This window comes from Lathamus discolor, chromosome W, assembly GCF_037157495.1.
Source record: "Lathamus discolor isolate bLatDis1 chromosome W, bLatDis1.hap1, whole genome shotgun sequence".
In the NCBI taxonomy this organism is placed as follows: Eukaryota; Metazoa; Chordata; class Aves; order Psittaciformes; family Psittacidae; genus Lathamus; species Lathamus discolor.
Window position 1 is genome coordinate 893447 of NC_088908.1, and position 18105 is coordinate 911551.

General features: G+C 46.1%; 1 protein-coding gene and 1 non-coding gene across 12 annotated transcripts in view; both read right to left on the reverse strand.

The window, feature by feature from the left end:
• LOC136004476 (CCR4-NOT transcription complex subunit 1-like) overlaps positions 1-18105 on the reverse strand; it is a 70520-nt gene that overhangs the window by 27781 nt on the left and 24634 nt on the right. For 5 of the 11 annotated variants that reach the window (XM_065660982.1, XM_065660976.1, XM_065660981.1 and 2 more), the window contains exons 16-20: positions 7057-7207; positions 4603-4804; positions 4099-4245; positions 1726-1850; positions 665-951 (exon numbers count right to left, since the gene is read on the reverse strand). In XM_065660982.1, the coding sequence (XP_065517054.1) occupies positions 665-951; positions 1726-1850; positions 4099-4245; positions 4603-4804; positions 7057-7207 (912 nt within the window). The remainder of the gene's footprint in view (positions 1-664; positions 952-1725; positions 1851-4098; positions 4246-4602; positions 4805-7056; positions 7208-18105) is intronic. The other 6 variants (XM_065660984.1, XM_065660980.1, XM_065660985.1 and 3 more) reach the window with 3 other exon arrangements.
• Positions 5691-5819, reverse strand: LOC136004528 (small nucleolar RNA SNORA50). Its single transcript, XR_010608526.1, has one exon. It is a non-coding gene; the product is annotated as a small nucleolar RNA SNORA50 (small nucleolar RNA).

Below are 18105 nucleotides of genomic sequence, written 5' to 3' on the forward strand. Positions count from 1 at the left end.
GCTCCTTGCTTACGAGTCCACACACTTCTACTCATTAACTAATTCCAGGAAGCTTTCTAATGCTTTTCAAGTTCAATTATCTTCTTCCAGAATGGAGATTTTTCCCCATGGGTGTACAATCCTGCCTACTACAGCAGCCTACCTTGAGAGATTCCTCTCTCTGCAATCCAGTAAAAGCTTTGAGAAAGCTTTTATTTATTTTTTTAAAGATATTTTGCCATACTTCAGATTTCTGTGTTAAACCAAAGTCCTAGAGCTAGTTCCTAGCCAGCTTTCAGTACTGAATAGTGCAAACAGCACTCCATTAGAATGCACCTGTAAAGAGTAATTCCATTCACCCTGTTTCCAAGCTGACAACTTCATCTAACTCAACACTTCACCGAATTATTTTTGTCAACAAGTTCACTAAGTAGTTTCAACATCTCACTTTACCCTGCATTTATACAGGCACTACACTGAACATTTTGGTGTTTAAAAGTGACCCTTTAAATAGTACATTAGCACATTTTGTTTCAGCTCAGAATATCTTTAAAGTAGTTGAGATGAAGTTGAGATGTGTAAATTTCTAGCACATAAGCACTCTTGCACTGCATAATTAGAGCAGGTTCAAGGTGTAACAGTACATATAATGCCTTGTTAAAATATTACCAAAACCAACACTCACCTATTTTTAAATCTATCTAGTGCAGCAATACCAAAATAGTACATTTTGGACGCAAAAGGCTTTCGTAAGGCTTCAAGAACATAGCGCAGGGCCAGGCCCAATGCCATATAAGTAACCAGTCCTTTCTCTATGATCCCACCAAAGAGGCAGGCTGTTATGTGCAGCTCCTTATCTGGGTACTGGGGAAAGAAGCGGTATTCCTCAAACAAGTTCCTCAGCATACAATTAAACACTTCTCGTTCCTGTTTTATGTTGGAGTCCTTAAACCTCTGCAGCATTTCCAATACCTGCAAAGGAATAGTAAATTATTACTAACAGATTTGCTTTATTTCAGCCTTTCTGCAGCTTGAGGTTTCAAGAGTTCTTGCAGCTGCTAAGGTAAACTGCACTACCACAAGCTCGACTGCAAAATAGCTGCTTCAAAACCCCTCATATTAGACACTACACCACTACAAGCAGCTTTCTCTTCAGGCTTCAGTTTTCTCCCCTTTCTTTTCAGTAACTGCCTTCATGTAAAACTTAATTAATGTTCAGTGCCTTACATAATTCATAGCCACACAAATATATTCAAATAAACTTGAAATACTTCAAAGAGAAAGTACATCGGACTAATAATTACTCTCATTGAGACTAACCAAAATAATTGCCAAAGCTCTGAAGGTAGAGCTTCAGGCACCTTTATATATTTGGATGCTGTAGTAATTTTTAGATACTTTAAACATATTCAAGGTAAGTATAACTTATAGAGACTACTTAAAGGCACACTTTAGAACTTATTTTGAAGACACAAACTTCCACTCCATGTCAAACTCTTCCCACTCAGCATAATTTCAGGAGTGTTAGACGTCTAAAAGTCAAAGCTGAATGTAATCACCAACTGCAACTTTACAGCAAAATCATCCTCTCTTAGAAATACACAACTTCAAGCAAAAAAGCAATGCTGCAAGCATCTACCATGAGCCCTTTATTATTTTCCACTAAGGCTTATGTAGGAATAATTACCATCAAGTTTATAGCAAGTCATTGGACAGGTGATGCAACTGCTACTGAAGGGAACTCACCTCATCTACCGACATGGTTGGATGTGGTGGATGGTTGTAAATACGCTGGAAATAGCTATTTGCCTCATCATCTATTTCTTTGCTAAAGTGCTGATTAGCCTCTGGCCACACCTGAGATAAGTCAGCTGTTAAAAAAGGGAACAGTTATCATGCTCAGAACAACTTGAAGCAATCAGGATTTCATCTAGTCCTATTCAACTCTGACCAATCTATACAGAACCTGCTAGTTCTCCTGAAAAACAGGATATTTAACCTTTCCAGTAGTCAGAAACTATTACTTAAAAATATATATACAATATATTGTATTTATGCAAAAGAACTAAATCTTAAGATAGAATTAACCTCCTACTGATGCATTCCTAGAACCTACTGCATCCCAAACTAACCTCAGCTGATGCCTGAACTAGATGAATGCAAACAGACTAAATAAAGCATGCTACACAAAACTAACATGCAGAGAAACTTTCAAGCCAGCCAGCAAGCTTTGAGCAAGTTTGCACTGGATGTTGTCCTGGGTTTACCAGGAGCCGTTTTGCTCCTTCTTAGCAGCTGGTGCAAGCTCTGTGTTTTGACTTCCAGCCTGGGCAGAGAGCTGATAACACCGATTGGTTTTAATTGTTGTTAAGTAATGTTTATTCTGGCCAAGGACTCTGTGAGCCTCATGCTCTGCTGGGGACGAGGGAGGCCGGGAGGAAGCAGAGACAGGACACGTGACCCAAACTAGCCAAAGAGGTATTCCATACCACAGTACGGCATGCCCAGGGAGGTAACTGGGAGTTACCCGGAAGGGGCAGGCTCTCTCTCTTCGGGGGGGTCGAACTCGTTCAGCGGTGGTATCGTATTCTCTTGTTATTTTCTCTTATCAATATTATCATTGGCGGTAGCAGCAGTGATTTGTGTTATACCTTAGTTACTGGGCTGTTCTTATCTCAACCCGTGGGAGTTACATTCTCCTGATTCTCCTCCCCATCCCTCCGGGAGTGGGGAGGGTTGGGGGAGGGGTGAGTGAACGAGCTTTTGTGGTTGGGTTTAAACCTCAACAATGTTCAAGCCCAAAAAATTTAACCAAAGGTTACTACAGCTGCCTCCATCTGTAGAGATGTAACTTTGCTTTCATGGAGAAGCTATCAAAAGAAACACACAGTAAGAGCAGTGTGGAAGGTTTAGCATATGGCTATGCTTCCTAAAGGCAACAGTTGATTTCTTGAATATTTCATCATGAGCATACTTCAGAGGCATAAATGAATTAAGGATAATGGCTCAGTATTAGGAACCAAATTATTCCTCCCAAAAAACCATCTCCCCAACAACTTCTGTTAGTCTTATTTACATCCAATATTGCAGTCTGATTCACTGCTTCACCTGTCAGGTTTGCTGCAAGAGCACCTTACCCCAGAGTAGCTTTGTTTAACTTTGTGCCCTGAGTTCAACTGTAACAGTTATTTTTCTCCTTCCTAGTAGGTGTGTTTCAGCTTTAGTCTGAAAACAGTGCTGATAACACACCTATGGTTTAGCTGTTGCTAAGTAATGCTTACCCCAGATCAAGGACTTTTCAGTCTCATGCTCTGCCAGTGAGGAGGGGCAGGGGAAGCTGGGAGGAAGCAGAGACAGGACACCTGACCCAAACTAGCCAAAGAGGTATCCATACCACAGCACGTCATGCCCAGTATAGAAACTGGGGGAAGTTACCCAGAAGGCCCAGATCACTGCTCAGGTCGGGCTGGGTATCAGTTGGCTGGTGGTAAGCAATTGTATTGGGCATCACTTGGGTTTATTGTTTTCTGTTCCTTTTCCCCTTTTAGTTTTATATTCTCTCCCCTTGTTATTTCCCTTTTCATTATTAATGGTAGTAGTAGTAGTTTTGTATTATGCTTTAGTTATTGGACTGTTCTTATCTCAACCCATGGGGGACTACATTCTTTCAATTCTCCTCCCCATCCTGCCTTGAGGGGGTGGGGGGACTAAGTGGGGGAGTGAGCAAACAGCTGCATGGTGCTGAGTTATTGGCTGGGCTTAAACTACAACACCTTGTTACAAACCCAAAATCACCTTCTTACCAGATGCATATGCTTCTCTGTAAAAAGGACAACACTTCTGTCCAAAACACAGCACAACAAAAAAAGTACACACATTGTTCATGCAAATCCATCGCATGTTATATTTTTATGCTAATAGCTTTTTAACCCTCTCCCCAGCCACTTGGCAAGCTTTCAATGTAGAAGTTCAGAAGCAACTTTTCCAGACTAATAGCATAATACAAGAGCCACTTTGGTAACATTTACCACCTACAGATCCAAGCCTCCCCTGAAGGAAATGCAGATTAACTGCAGACCACTGTCACACTTCACAGCCACAGACAACACTACCACTTACAAGGTTTCATCTTACTCTGCTGGAATGTAGGCTGGTTCAGTCCAGATGTGCTCAGCTTCCTTTGCACGAAGGGGTCATTGTTCACCGCAGGAAGGCCCAGGGCTCCAGTTCCTATACCAGTCAGGCTACCCGTAGTAAGACCTCCTACTGAAAAGGAAACAATTGATCATCTCAGTTGTACCTTTTGCAGTAAATCACTCCAGGCACTTGAAATTTCCAACTCAAAGCTCTAGAGCCTCACAGCAGTCTAGTATCAAGCAGTTTTCTCTCAAGCAATTAATCTCTGTCCTAACCTAAAATAAGGCTGCCAAAATCTGTCAAAATTCACCCCCCTCTTGATTCTCAAACTTCTACTGCAGTTGCAACATTCCAAAGTTTCATCAACCTAGGAGCAAGGACTGTGTAATAACACAGCTGTCTACCTAGTATTTCCAACTACAGCAGTAATAGTGCTTTAGTTCCAATATGCCATAGATACAAACCACTCCACTGGGATAGCAGTACCTGGAAGCTGTGAAGACAGTCCTCCAATGCCACTGAAACCCGTTGTCTGGTTTTGGGTAGAAAGAGGGGGGAATGCTTTTGCTGGTGACTGAGGAGTACTGAATGCAGAGCCCAAGTTTGGAGGGAAGCCTTGCATGCTCTGAGTATGAGGAGCAGCTGAGCCACTTAAGCTAAGAGATGCCATTCCTGCAATCGAGTCGATCTGAATGAAGAAAGGAAGATTTATACACAAACAACCATAAACCCCAATCAAGCTGATTTTTGGCAGGTTTTGTATACAGACAGCAACATATCAAGACATTCCTGAGAAGAGCTTTTCTGCATGGTTACTGCATGATTCTCAAGTCATCCAGATCACCTTCAAAAGATTAATCTGTCTACAGAATGCTGTATCATTTTTTCTTCTACAATCCCATAAAATCCTATTCCATCAGAGGTTTTACAGAAAGGTTGATTGTTTCAGTGTCCACTTAAGTGTAACAGCAAATGCTTATAAGTAGCAGCATGTTTGTACTAGAGTAGTTTATGCTCTTCAGTTTGCGACCTCAGACCTCAACCCAAGACTTACAAAGGCTATTTCATATGAAGCTTAGAGTATTTTTGACTGTCTGAAGTATCCCATTATGCCCAGTTTTCACAGCTAAATACCTGAATGCAGTCTTCACATTAAGACCTGGATGATAAATAGGACGGAAGGCACAATACCAGCTGACAAAGCAATAAGTTAAGAGCTCCTGACTGGCAACAGCAGAAAACTGTTACCTACCCAAAAGAAAGCATGACTACAGATAACATCTGCTGCTCCATTTGCTTACATCAGTTATTTGCAGCAGGTTTCTAAGATATTTGGTACACCTAATGAGGAACTTCAATAAAGCAACAATTTACAAGGAAACTGCTCTCTGCATTTAGTTTATGTAATCTACTGATGCTTCAGACATTCTTAAATGCTGAATTGCCACTATTTCATGTGAAAAACTTGTTACTGCTTTAAAATCTGCCACTGAATGTAATTGCTAGAAACAAAACCTGTCTGTAATGTGCTGCTCCCAGAGGAAGAAGGGATGATGAGTGTCAGAGAGTAACTTAAATGTATATTGTTTTTAATAGAGCAGTTGAGAGCTGAAGAGCCCCAGTTATAATAAGTCCTTATGCTCTAGCACTGTTGCTTGGCCAGTGAAGCTACAAACAAGACATGAGGTTCAAAGGCAGTGTTTAATTCTCAAAAGACTTAGTAAATTTTAGCACTTCAAAAGAAACAGTTATTTTAAATAAACCAAATCTCTATCCCTCCTCAGTGCTATACTTCATCCTGCTATACTTTAGTTACTTCTCACAGACATTTCTGAAGTGAAAGACAGTTCTGAAATACAACCCTCAAGTATTACTCTAGTTACAAGTTATCTAGACATGCAAGCATAAAACTAAGGGAGCCAGTGATGTTTTACTTAGTCATAGAATCATAGAATCATAGAATAGTTTGGGTTGGAAAGGACCTTAAGATCATCCAGTTCCAACCCCCCTGCCATGGGCAGGGACACCTCACACTAAACCATCCCACCCAAGGCTCTGTCCAACCTGGCCTTGAACACTGCCAGGGATGGAGCACTCACAACCTCCCTGGGCAACCCATTCCAGTGCCTCAGCACCCTCACAGGAAAGAATTTCCTCCTTAGATCCAATTTAAACTTCCCCTGTTTCAGTTTGAACCCGTTACCCCTTGTCCTGTCACTGCAGTCCCTGACAAAGAGTCCCTCCCCAGCATCCCTATAGGCCCCCTTCAGGTACTGGAAGCTGCTCTGAGGTCCCCACGCAGCCTTCTCTTCTCCAGGCTGAACAGCCCCAACTTCCTCAGCCTGTCTTCATACGGGAGGTGCTCCAGCCCCTGATCATCCTCGTGGCCTCCTCTGGACTTGTTCCAACAGTTCCATGTCCTTTTTATGTTGAGGACACCAGAACTGCACACAATGCTCCAGGTGAGGTCTCACAAGAGCAGAGCAGAGGGGCAGGATCACCTCCTTCGCCCTGCTGGTCACGCTCCTTTTGATGCAGCCCAGGATACGGTTGCTTTCTGGGCTGCGAGCGCACACTGCAGCCGGCTCGTGTTCATTTTCTCATCGACCAGCACCCCCAAGTCCTTCTCCTTGGGCCGCTCTGAATCTCTTCTCTGCCCAACCTGTAGCTGTGCCTGGGATTGCTCCGACCCAGGTGTAGGACCTTGCACTTGTCGTGGTTGAACTTCATAAGGTTGGTATCAGCCCACCTCACAAGCGTGTCAAGGTCCCTCTGGATGGCATCCCTTCCCTCCAGCATATCAACCAGACCACACAGCTTGGTGTCATCGGCAAACTTCCTGAGGACGCACTCAATCCCTGCTGAAGAGCTCAAATAGTGCAGTGGAACTAGTGGTAAATCAACACCAGCCTCTAAAAACATGTCATGTTATTCATCTACCTGTACTGGAGAGATGGCATCCAAGCTGCTAGCGCTGGGCGGGCGTCCTTTGGGCATGACTCCAGGTGGTGGCTGCCTGGCCTTGTTCATGACATTGCTGCAGTTAGCTACCATGGTGAGGATCATCTCTGACAGCTCCTGAGAAACACTCCTAGAACAGGGAAGTAGGACAGTGAGCCATGCAACAATCAAACTAAACCCCCTAATTTATTTGGTTTTCCTATAGAAATTGGGGCCACATTTCACAAATAGAAGCTGCAAAACAGCCCCAGCAGAACCTATATTGTTATTTGCCAAACTTATATTAGAGCACATCTCAAGAGAAACATGATATATTTAAATAGAAAATTCTAAACTGTATTTCTAAAAATTCATCTCCAACAGCATTTACTTGTGTTTCCACTAATGAAAATATTACTTTTACAGTTGCCAGAGCAAGTAATGAGTTACAGAAAACTGTGATATGTGCATACATGGCTGCAGCAGTCCCTGAAAGAGCAGACTACCTACAACACTTGGTCTGCTGTTGTCCGTATTATAGGGTCTATACAGTTCAGCCTCATGAATTAAACCACACAATAACTGATGCTGTGATCCCTTGCTCAAATCTGCTCCTCAAGGCCTGTTCCTGTCCCAGACATCACAATTGGTGATTATTCCCACACACAAGGTCTCTCCTAAAAAGTAGACACAACATGACTAAAGCTTTAGCTATACACTCAAAAGACCAAAAGGATGAGACATGAATACCATCACCTGCTTTACTCAAATTCATCTGTCTATAAAAGTGAAAGACATATTAATGCACCAACATTAAACCAAAACAGAGGGGAAGCCTAACTAATCAAGGAAATTGTATTCAAAAGCCAACAGAAAACTCAAACTTCGTGTCCTGGGTTCAGCTGTAACAGTTATTTTTCTCCTTCTTAGTAGCTGGTGCAGTGCTGTGTTTTCAACTTTACTCCAAGAACAAGGGTGGTAACACACTGACAGTTTTAGTTATCGCAAAGTAATGTTTACTCTGACAAAGGACTTTTCAGTCTGTCCTGGGTTTACCAGGAGCCGTTTTGCTCCTTCTTAGTAGCTGGTGCAAGCTCTGTGTTTTGACTTCCAGCCTGGGCAGAGAGCTGATAACACCGATTGGTTTTAATTGTTGCTAAGTAATGTTTATTCTGGCCAAGGACTCTGTGAGCCTCATGCTCTGCTGGGGACGAGGGAGGCCGGGAGGAAGCAGAGACAGGACACCCGACCCAAACTGACCAAAGAGGTATCCATACCACAGCACGTCATGCCCAGGATAGAAACTGGGGGAAGTTACCCAGAAGGCCCAGATCACTGCTCAGGTCGGGCTGGGTATCAGTTGGCTGGTGGTAAGCAGTTGTATTGGGCATCACTTGGGTTTATTGAGTTCTTTTCCTTTTCCCCTTTTAGTTTCATATTTGCTCTCATTATTATTATTGATGGTGGTAGTAATAGTTTTGTTTTGTACTTTAGTTACTGGACTGTTCTTATCTCAACCCACAGAATTTACACTCTTGATTCTCCTCCCCAACCTTCTGGGAGCAGGGATGGAAGAAGGGGGGGAGAAAGCAAGCACCTATGTGGTGCTGAGTTACCAGCTGGGCTTAAACCACAACAGTCCTTTGTGGCAACCAACATGGGGCTCAAAGGTTTGAGATAGCAACAGATCTGAGCATAGTGTGACTAATCATATTTGTGATCAACATTCATTGTTTTGGATTAATAGTCATTATTTGCTCTCAGAGTTGTTGTGCTTGATCTCAGAGTTTCACCATGTCATACCTTACTTGCAGCCAGTATTTTCTGTTTTACTGCTTATCAGTTTGGGGGGCCTGGGCTAAGGTTCTTGTTTCACTGTGTTTCATGGTAATGACTTGTAATACAATAGACTCATTGATCATGAAACTGATCTGGCTTGCGTTCTCAGCATGGCCATCACCTCTATAACTTTGGGAGGTAAGTAGTAGGAATTGTTAGCAATTACACATCTTTTTTTTCATCCTCAGGGCAATGTATGAAGGAGACATTCCCTCACACCCTCCGCTCTACAACCAGGTTATTTACAGCAGCAGTTAAGAATTTTAAAGGTTTTGCATGTCCTCCTGATTTCCTTGAAACATGCCCGCTGCTTTTGCTGGAGATAAATATGTTGCCACATATACAGCATATGTTTTACCCATGGCCATACCACCCTGAGAATGCCCAATCTCATACGATCTTGAAAGTTAAGCAGGGTCGGGCATGAGTCTTGTCTAAGGTTAAATGACAATCTAAGAGGACTAGCATGAAATTTTCCCCCACGGCTGGACAGTCATGAGTGGCAGGGTGTGTGGGATAGTATACGCAAGTATCTAGGGCAGTGGGGCCCTGCACCTCTTTGGAACTTCACCACTGAACAAGTGCAAAATGCAAAAAAAATAGCAAAAGAGTGAGATGAGATGAGCTGTCGTCCTGACAATACCAGAGAGGGACAACTTGCTGCAATGTCATGCAGCTTGGCCTATGCCTACACAGCCCTGTTCTGTGAGGAGCAGGAAAAAGATGTCTCTGGATCTGATAAAAAAAAAAAAACAACAGACAACACAGCTACTCAACCCCCAAACAAAACACCCACTCCAACCACAGTGACAGACACTGCAGCTAAGCCAAAGGACCAACCTGTGCCAATATTAGTTGCCCCTATAAGCAAGGAGAAAAGCAAACGAGAGCCCAAGAAGAGTAACTCATGCATTAAAGAAAGATGAAGACCCAATGTGCGCACTACAGGAGACAGCATCTGAACAAGTTACTACTACACGAATCACAGGAAGAGGAACCTCGACTGAACTGCGGAATATACAAACATATTTCAGCCATCTTCCAAGGGAGCACATGGTCATGCAGTTGCTCCAATGCTGGGACAATGGGGCCAACAGTCACGAACTAGAAGGTAGGGAAGCCAAGCAGCTGGGATCACTTGCTAGGGAAGGGGGAATTGACAAAGTGCTTGCAAAAGACAAATGGTCCCCCAGCCTTTGGAGACAGCTCTTGGCAGCTGTGAAGGAAAGGTGTCCCTACAAGGACAATGTAATATGTCACTCAAACAAGAGGACCACGATGGAGGTATCCAGTCCCTGAAAGAATCAGTCATTCTAGAGATGATCTCTTGTAAGCTGGATGCAGGGAATGTGCCCATAGATCCAGATGAACTCAAATGTACATAATACATGGAGCGGAAGCTTACAAGGGTGAACCTGGAGGGAAAAAAGAGGCTTATAAAATGTGGAAGCAAGGACAGGCAGCCTGGGTAGAGTACAGGGATGTTGTCTGGGAAGCTAGGGACCAAGCTAGGAAAGCTAAGGCCCAGTTAGAATTAAACCTGGCCACAGATGTGAAAGATAACAGGAAGCCATTTTATAGGTTATCGTGGTTTAAACCCAACCACAAAGCTCATTCACTCACTCCCCCCCCTTCTTTTTTCTCCCTCTTTCTTTCATTCCCCCCCACCCCCCGACCCTCCCCACTCCTGGAGGGATGGGGAGGAGAACTTAGAGAATGTAACTCCCACAGGTTGAGATAAGAACAGCCCAGTAACTAAGGTATAACACAAATCACTGCTGCTGCCACCAATGATAATAGTGCTAAGGGAAATAACAAGGGAAGAGAATACGATACCACCGCCGAACGAGTTCAACCCCCCCAAAGAGAGAGCCTGCCCTTCCGGGTAACTCCCAGTTACCTCCCTGGCCAAGCCGTGCTGTGGTATGGAATACCTCTTTGGCTAGTTTGGGTCAGGTGTCCTGTCTCTGCTTCCTCCCGGCCTCCCTCGTCCCCAGCAGAGCATGAGGCTCACAGAGTCCTTGGCCAGAATAAACATTACTGAGCAACAATTAAAACCAATCGGTGTTATCAGCTCTCTGCCCAGGCTGGAAGTCAAAACACAGAGCTTGCACCAGCTGCTAAGAAGGAGCAAAACGGCTCCTGGTAAACCCAGGACAAGAAACACTGCGAATAAAAGACAGATTATGGACAACTTGGGCCCTCTCCAGAAACTATCGGGAGAACTGGCTACGCAGGATTTGGAGAAGGCTGAGGTTCTGAATGACTTCTTTGCCTCGGTCTTCACTGGCAAAGGCTCTGACTGCACCACCCAAGTCTTGGAAGGCAGACGCAGGGACTGTGAGAATGAAGACCTTGGGCCCACTGTGGGAGAGGATCTGGCTCGAGGCCATCTTCAAAATCTGAACGTGCACAAGTCCGTGGGACCTGATGGAATCCAACCGCGGGTCCTGAAGGAGCTGGCGAATGAAGTTGCTGAGCCACTGGCCATCGTATTTGAAAAATCCTGGCAGTCAGGTGAAGTTCCCGACGACTGGAAAAAGGGAACTATAACCCCCATTTTCAAGAAGGGGAAAATGGAAGACCCGGGGAATTACAGAGCAGTCAGTCTCACCTCTGTGCCTGGCAAAATCCTGGAGCACATTCTCCTGGATGGCATGCTAAGGCACATGAAAAACAACAAGGTGCTTGGTGACAGCCAGCATGGCTTCACTAAGGGGAAATCCTGCCTGACCAATTTGGTGGCCTTCTGTGATGGGGCTACAGAACTGATGGACAAGGGTAGAGCAGTTGATGTCATCTACCTGGACTTGTGCAAAGCGTTCGACACTGTCCCACACGACATCCTTGTCTCTAAATTGGAGAGACATCAGTTTGATGGATGGACCACTCGGTGGATAAAGAACTGGCTGGATGGCCGCACACAAAGAGTTGTGGTCAATGGCTCCATGTCCGGCTGGAGACCAGTAACGAGTGGTGTCCCTCAGGGATTGGGGTTGGGACCAGTCTTGTTTAACATCTTCGTCGCTGACATGGACAGTGGGGTTGAGTGCGCCCTCAGCAAGTTTGCCGATGACACCAAGCTGTGTGGTCCGGTTGATACGCTGGAGGGAAGGGATGCCATCCAGAGGGACCTTGACACGCTTGTGAGGTGGGCTGATGCCAACCTTATGGAGTTCAACCATGCCAAGCGCAAGGTCCTACACCTGGGTCGGAGCAATCCCAGGCACAGCTACAGGTTGGGCAAAGAAGAGATTCAGAGCAGCCCAAGGAGAAGGACTTGGGGGTGCTGGTCGATGAGAAAATGAACATGAGCCGGCTGCAGTGTGCGCTCGCAGCCCAGAAACCAACCGGATCCTGGGCTGCATCAACAGGAGCGTGACCAGCAGGGCGAAGGAGGTGATCCTGCCCCTCTGCTCTGCTCTTGTGAGAGCTCACCTGGAGCATTGTGTGCAGTTCTGGTGTCCTCAACATAAAAAGGACATGGAACTGCTGGAACAAGTCCAGAGGAGGCCACGAGGATGATCAGGGGCTGGAGCACCTCCCATATGAAGATAGGCTGAGGAAGTTGGGGCTGTTCAGCCTGGAGAAGAGAAGCTGCGTGGAGACCTCATAGCAGCCTTCCAGTACCTGAAGGGGGCCTATAGGGATGCTGGGGAGGGACTCTTCATCAGGGACTGTAGTGACAGGACAAGGGGTAACGGGTTCAAACTGAAACAGGGGAAGTTTAGATTGGATCTAAGGAGGAAATTCTTTCCTGTGAGGGTGCTGAGGCACTGGAATGGGTTGCCCAGGGAGGTTGTGAGTGCTCCATCCCTGGCGGTGTTCAAGGCCAGGTTGGATGAAGCCTTGGGTAGGATGGTTTAGTGTGAGGTGTCCCTGCCTATGGCAGGGGGGTTGGAACTGGAAGATCTTGAGGTCCTTTCCAACCCGAACTATTCTATGATTCTGTGACACAGTGGAAGAATTTTTTGAGAAAGGGAGGAAAATAATCCAAATCCTGCTGAAAGCCGGTTTTGCCATAAAACGGAGTAAGGTCAAGGGACCTGCACAGGAGATTCAATTTTTGGGAATAAAATTGCAAAACAGTTGTCACCAGATCCCCACAGATGTGATCAACAAGATAACAGCAATGTCTCCACCAACTAATAAGAAAGAAACACAAGCTTTCTTGGGTGTTGAGGGGTTCTGGAGAATGCACATCCCAAATTACAGTGCGATTGTAAGCCCTCTGTCATGTGACCCAGAAGAATAAACTCAAATGGTCCCACAGCAACAACAAGCCTTTGAGCAAATTAAAAGACAGTTCATGCAGTAGCCCTTGCCCTGACAGGGCAGGATGGGAAAAACGTGCTTTACACCACAGCCAGGAAGAATTGTCCTATCTAGAGAGCATCTAGCAGATAGCTCCAGGGGAGACTCGAGCTTTTGGAGTCAGGGACACAGAGGATCTGAGGCCAGCTATACCTCAACTGAGAATGAAATACTGACTGCACTAATCACACAAGCTCGAATAGGAAATCCCAGCCGTCCAGGCATTCTAGAAGTCTTCATGGACTGGCCAGAGGGCAAAGATTTTGGAATGTCACCAGAGGAGGAGGTGATGCGTGCTGAAGAGGCCCCACCATATAACGAACTGCCAGAAAGAGAAGAACAGTATGCCTTGTTTACTGATGGGTCCTGCCGTATTGTGGGAAAGCATCGGAGATGGAAGGCAGCCGTATGGAGTCCTCGGCAACAAGTTGCAGAAACTGCTGCAGGAGAGGGCGAATCAAGTCAGTTTGCCGAGGTGAAAGCCATCCAGCTGGCCCCGGTCATTGCTGTACGAGAAAAGTGGCCAGTACTTTATCTCTACACTGACTCATGGATGGTGGCAAATGCGCTGTGGGGGTGGTTGCAGCAATGGAAGCGAAGCAACTGGCAACGCAGAGGTAAACCCATCCGGGCTGCTGCACTGTGGCAAGATATCGCTGCCCGGGTGCAGAACCTGGTGGTGAAGGTACGCCATGTAGATGCACACGTACCCAAGAGTCGGGCCACTGAGGAACACCAGAACAACCAACAAGTGGATAAAGCTGCTAAAATTGAAGTGGCTCAGATGGACTTAGACTGGCAACATAAGGGTGAATTAGTTTTTAGCCCAGTGGGCCCATGACACCTCAAGCCATCAAGGTAGAGATATATGATGTGTATGGGCTCATGATCGAAGGTGAACTTAACAATGGACACTATTGCCCAGGTTATTCATGACTGTGAAACATGTGCTGCAATTAAACAAGCCAAACGGTTAAAGCCTCTCTGGTATGGAGGACGATGGCTGAAGTACAAATATGGGGAGGCCTGGCAGATTGACTATATCACACTCCCACCAACCCGCCAAGGCAAGCGTCATGTGCTTACCATGGTAGAAGCAACCTCCGGATGGCTGGAAACATACGCTGTGCCCCACGCCGCTGCCCAGAACACTATCCTGGGCCTTGAGAAACAAGTGCTGTGGTGACACGGCACAAGACACAACACTTGGGCCAAAGAGCACATCACCGAGTGGGTATATCACGTTCCCTACCATGCACCAGCCTCTGGGAAAATCGAACGGTACAATGGGCTGTTAAAAACCACACTGAGAGCAATGGGTGGGGGAACTTTCAAGCATTGGGATACACACTTACCAAAGGCCACCTGGTTGGTCAACACCAGAGGATCTGCCAACAGGGCTGGCCCAGCCCAGTCAGAACTTTTGCATATTGTAGAGGGGGACAAAGTTCCTGTGGTGCACATGAAGAGTTTGTTGGGGAACAGTCTGGGTTATTCCTGCTTCAGGTAAAGGCAAACCCACTCGTGGGTGGGTTATGCAGGAAGATGGGGAAATCCAGTGTGTACCTCAAGGGGATTTAATTTTGGGGAAAACATCCAATGAACTGAACTATATGCTTTTGTCTGCTATGTAACACTTCTATAGCCCAACAGCTAGATGGCCATCTCCGCCACTTTGGGCTTTAAAAAAAGATACGTGCTGTCATGATCATCAGCAAAGAATGGAGTCATGTGAAGAGCCAGCAGCAGCAGAACTGTCCTCAGGTCACCATCAACTTACTTCCCTCCGATCATCACCGCAAATTATGAACTTTGATGGAATCAGACAAGCTCAGCCGTGACCAGATGAGTTCGGTGGTGTCATCAGCAGGCAACAGTCCAACACTACACACCATCTGTCCTGCCCTGAAAGACTGTTACAAGTGATGGAGCCTGACATCATGGCCTGGATGAATTCAGCAACTTTAGAGGGATTGTCCATGGACTATAGAATGATATCTGTGCGTGTGTGTCTATATATACACACACATGTGTGTGACAAAAAGCGATGGTATATTAAAAAAAAAAAAAAAAAAAAAGCATGAGCATGACATAAGTGGTATGGAGTAAGGGGTGCATACTGTCCTGGGTTCAGCTGTGACAGTTATTTTTCTCCTTCTTAGTAGCTGGTGCAGTGCTGTGTTTTCAGCTTTAGTCTGAGAACAGTGCTGATAATACAGTAATGCTTTTATTTGTTGCTACGTAATGCTTACCCCGATGAAGGACTTTTCAGTTTCATGCTCTGCAGGGAGGAGGGGCAGGGGAAGCTGGGAGGAAGGAATTTTAACTACCCCGATATTTGCTGGAAGACTCACACAGCCAGTCATTCACAGTCTAGGAGGTTCCTCCAGTGCATTGATGATAACTTCTTAATGCAAATGGTGGACAAACCAACTAGGAGAGCAGCGCTGCTGGATCTAGTACTCACCAACAAGGAGGGTTTGGTTGAAGTGGCGATGGTCAATGGCAGCCTTGGCTGCAGTGACCATGAGATGGTGGAGTTTAGGATCCTGTGTGGGAGGATCAGAATACCTAGCAAGGCCAGAATTCTGGATTTCTGAAGGGCTAACTTTGGCCTCTTCATTCAATTGCTAAGGGAAGTTTCATGGGAAAGGGTATTAGGTGGTAAAGGGGCTCAAGATAGTTGGTCAGCATTTAAGGACCACTTCTTCCAAGCTCAGGATCAGAGTGTCCCAATGGGTAGGAAATCAAGTAAGGGATCTAGGAGACCAACATGGTTAAACAAGGAGCTGCTGGGCAAACTCATGTGGAAAAAGAGAATCTATGGATTATGGAAGGAGGGGCTGGCCGCTTGGGAGGAATATAGGACAGTTGTTAGAGGATGTAGGGAGGCAATTAGGACAGCTAAGGCCTCCTTGAAAGTTAATCTTGCAAGTTGGGTTAAGGACAATAGAAAGGGCTTTTTCAAACACATAGCGGATAAAACTAACACAAGAGGCAATATAGGCCCACTGCTGAACGAAGTGGGTGCCCTGGAGACAGAGGATTTTAAGAAGGCAGAGGTGCTGAATGCCTTCTTTGCCTCTGTCTTTACTCCTGCAGACTCTCCCCGGAGGCCCAAGATTCCTGTAGCCCCAGAAGGAGTCAGGACAAAGGAGGAGTTTGCTTTGGTAGATGAGGATTGGGTTAGGGATCAGCTATGCAAACTGGACATCTGTAAATCGATGGGTCCGGATGGAATGCACCCACGGGTGCTGAGGGAGCTGGCGGAGGTCATTGCTAGGCCACTTTCCATCATCTTTGGTAAGTCGTGGGAAACGGGCGAGGTGCCTGAGGATTGGCGGATGGCAAAGGTCACACCAATCTATAAGAAGGGCAAGAAGGAGGACCCGGGTAATTATAGACCGGTCAGCCTTACCTCCATCCCTGGAAAGGTGATGGAACAACTTATTCTTGACTCCATCACTAGGCATATCAAGGATGAGGGGGTCATTAAGAACAGCCAACATGGTTTTATGAGGGGGAAGTCATGTATGACCAACCTTATAGCCTTCTATGAGGAAGTGACTAGGTGGAGGGATGATGGTAGAGCGGTAGATGTGGTTTTTCTTGATTTCAGTAAGGCATTTGATACTGTCTCCCACAGCATCCTCATAGATAAGCTAAGGAAGTGTGGGCTCGATGATCAGGTAGTGAGGTGGATCAAGAGCTGGTTGAAAGGAAGAAGGCAGAGAGTTGTGGTCAATGGCGCAGAATCTAGCTGGAGGTCTGTGACTAGTGGAGTTCCTCAGGGGTCGGTGCTGGGACCGGTGCTGTTTAATATTTTCATCAATGACCTGGATGAGGGAACTGAGTGCACCCTCAGCAAGTTTGCTGATGACACAAAACTGGGAGGAGTGGCTGACACACCAGAGGACTGTGCTGCCATTCAGCGAGACCTGGACAGGCTGGAGAGTTGGGCGGGGAGAAACTGGATGAAATTTAACAAGGGCAAGTGTAGAGTCTTGCATCTGGGGAAGAACAACCCCATGGACCAGTACAGGTTGGGGGTTGACCTGCTGGAAAGTAGCGAAGGGGAAAGGGACCTGGGGGTCCTGGTGGATAGGAGGATGACCATGAGCCAGCAATGTGCTCTTGTGGCCAAGAAGGCAAATGGCATCTTAGGGTGCATTAGAAAGGGAGTGGTTAGTAGGTCAAGAGAGGTTCTCCTCCCCCTCTACTCAGCCTTGGTGAGGCCGCATCTGGAATACTGCGTCCAGTTCTGGGCCCCTCTGTTCAAGAAGGACAGGGAATTGCTTGAAGGAGTCCAGCGCAGAGCCACAAAGATGATTAAGGGAGTGGAACATCTCCCTTATGAGGAGAGGCTGAGGGAGCTGGGTCTCTTTAGCTTGCAAAAGAGGAGACTGAGGGGTGACCTCATCAATGTTTACAAATATGTGAAGGGTAGGTGTCAGGATGATGGAGCTAGGCTTTTTTCAGTGATATCCAGTGATAGGACAAGGGGCAATGGGTGTAAACTGGAGCATAGGAAGTTCCACGTTAACATCAGGAAGAACTTCTTTACTGTAAGAGTGACAGAGCACTGGAACAGGTTGCCCAGGGGGGTTGTGGAGTCTCCTACACTGGAGATATTCAAGGCCCGCCTGGACAAGTTCCTGTGTGATGTACTGTAGGTTCCCTGCTCTTGCAGGGGGGTTGGACTAGATGATCTTTTGAGGTCCCTTCCAACCCTTGGGATTCTGTGATTCTGTGAAGCAGAGACAGGACACCTGACCCAAACCAGCCAAAGGGGTATTCCATACCACAGCACATCATGGCCAGTGTAGAAACTGGGGGGGGGGGGGGGGGGCGGTGCAGGGGTGAGGGTGGAGTTGGACATAACAGCATGGAAGAAGC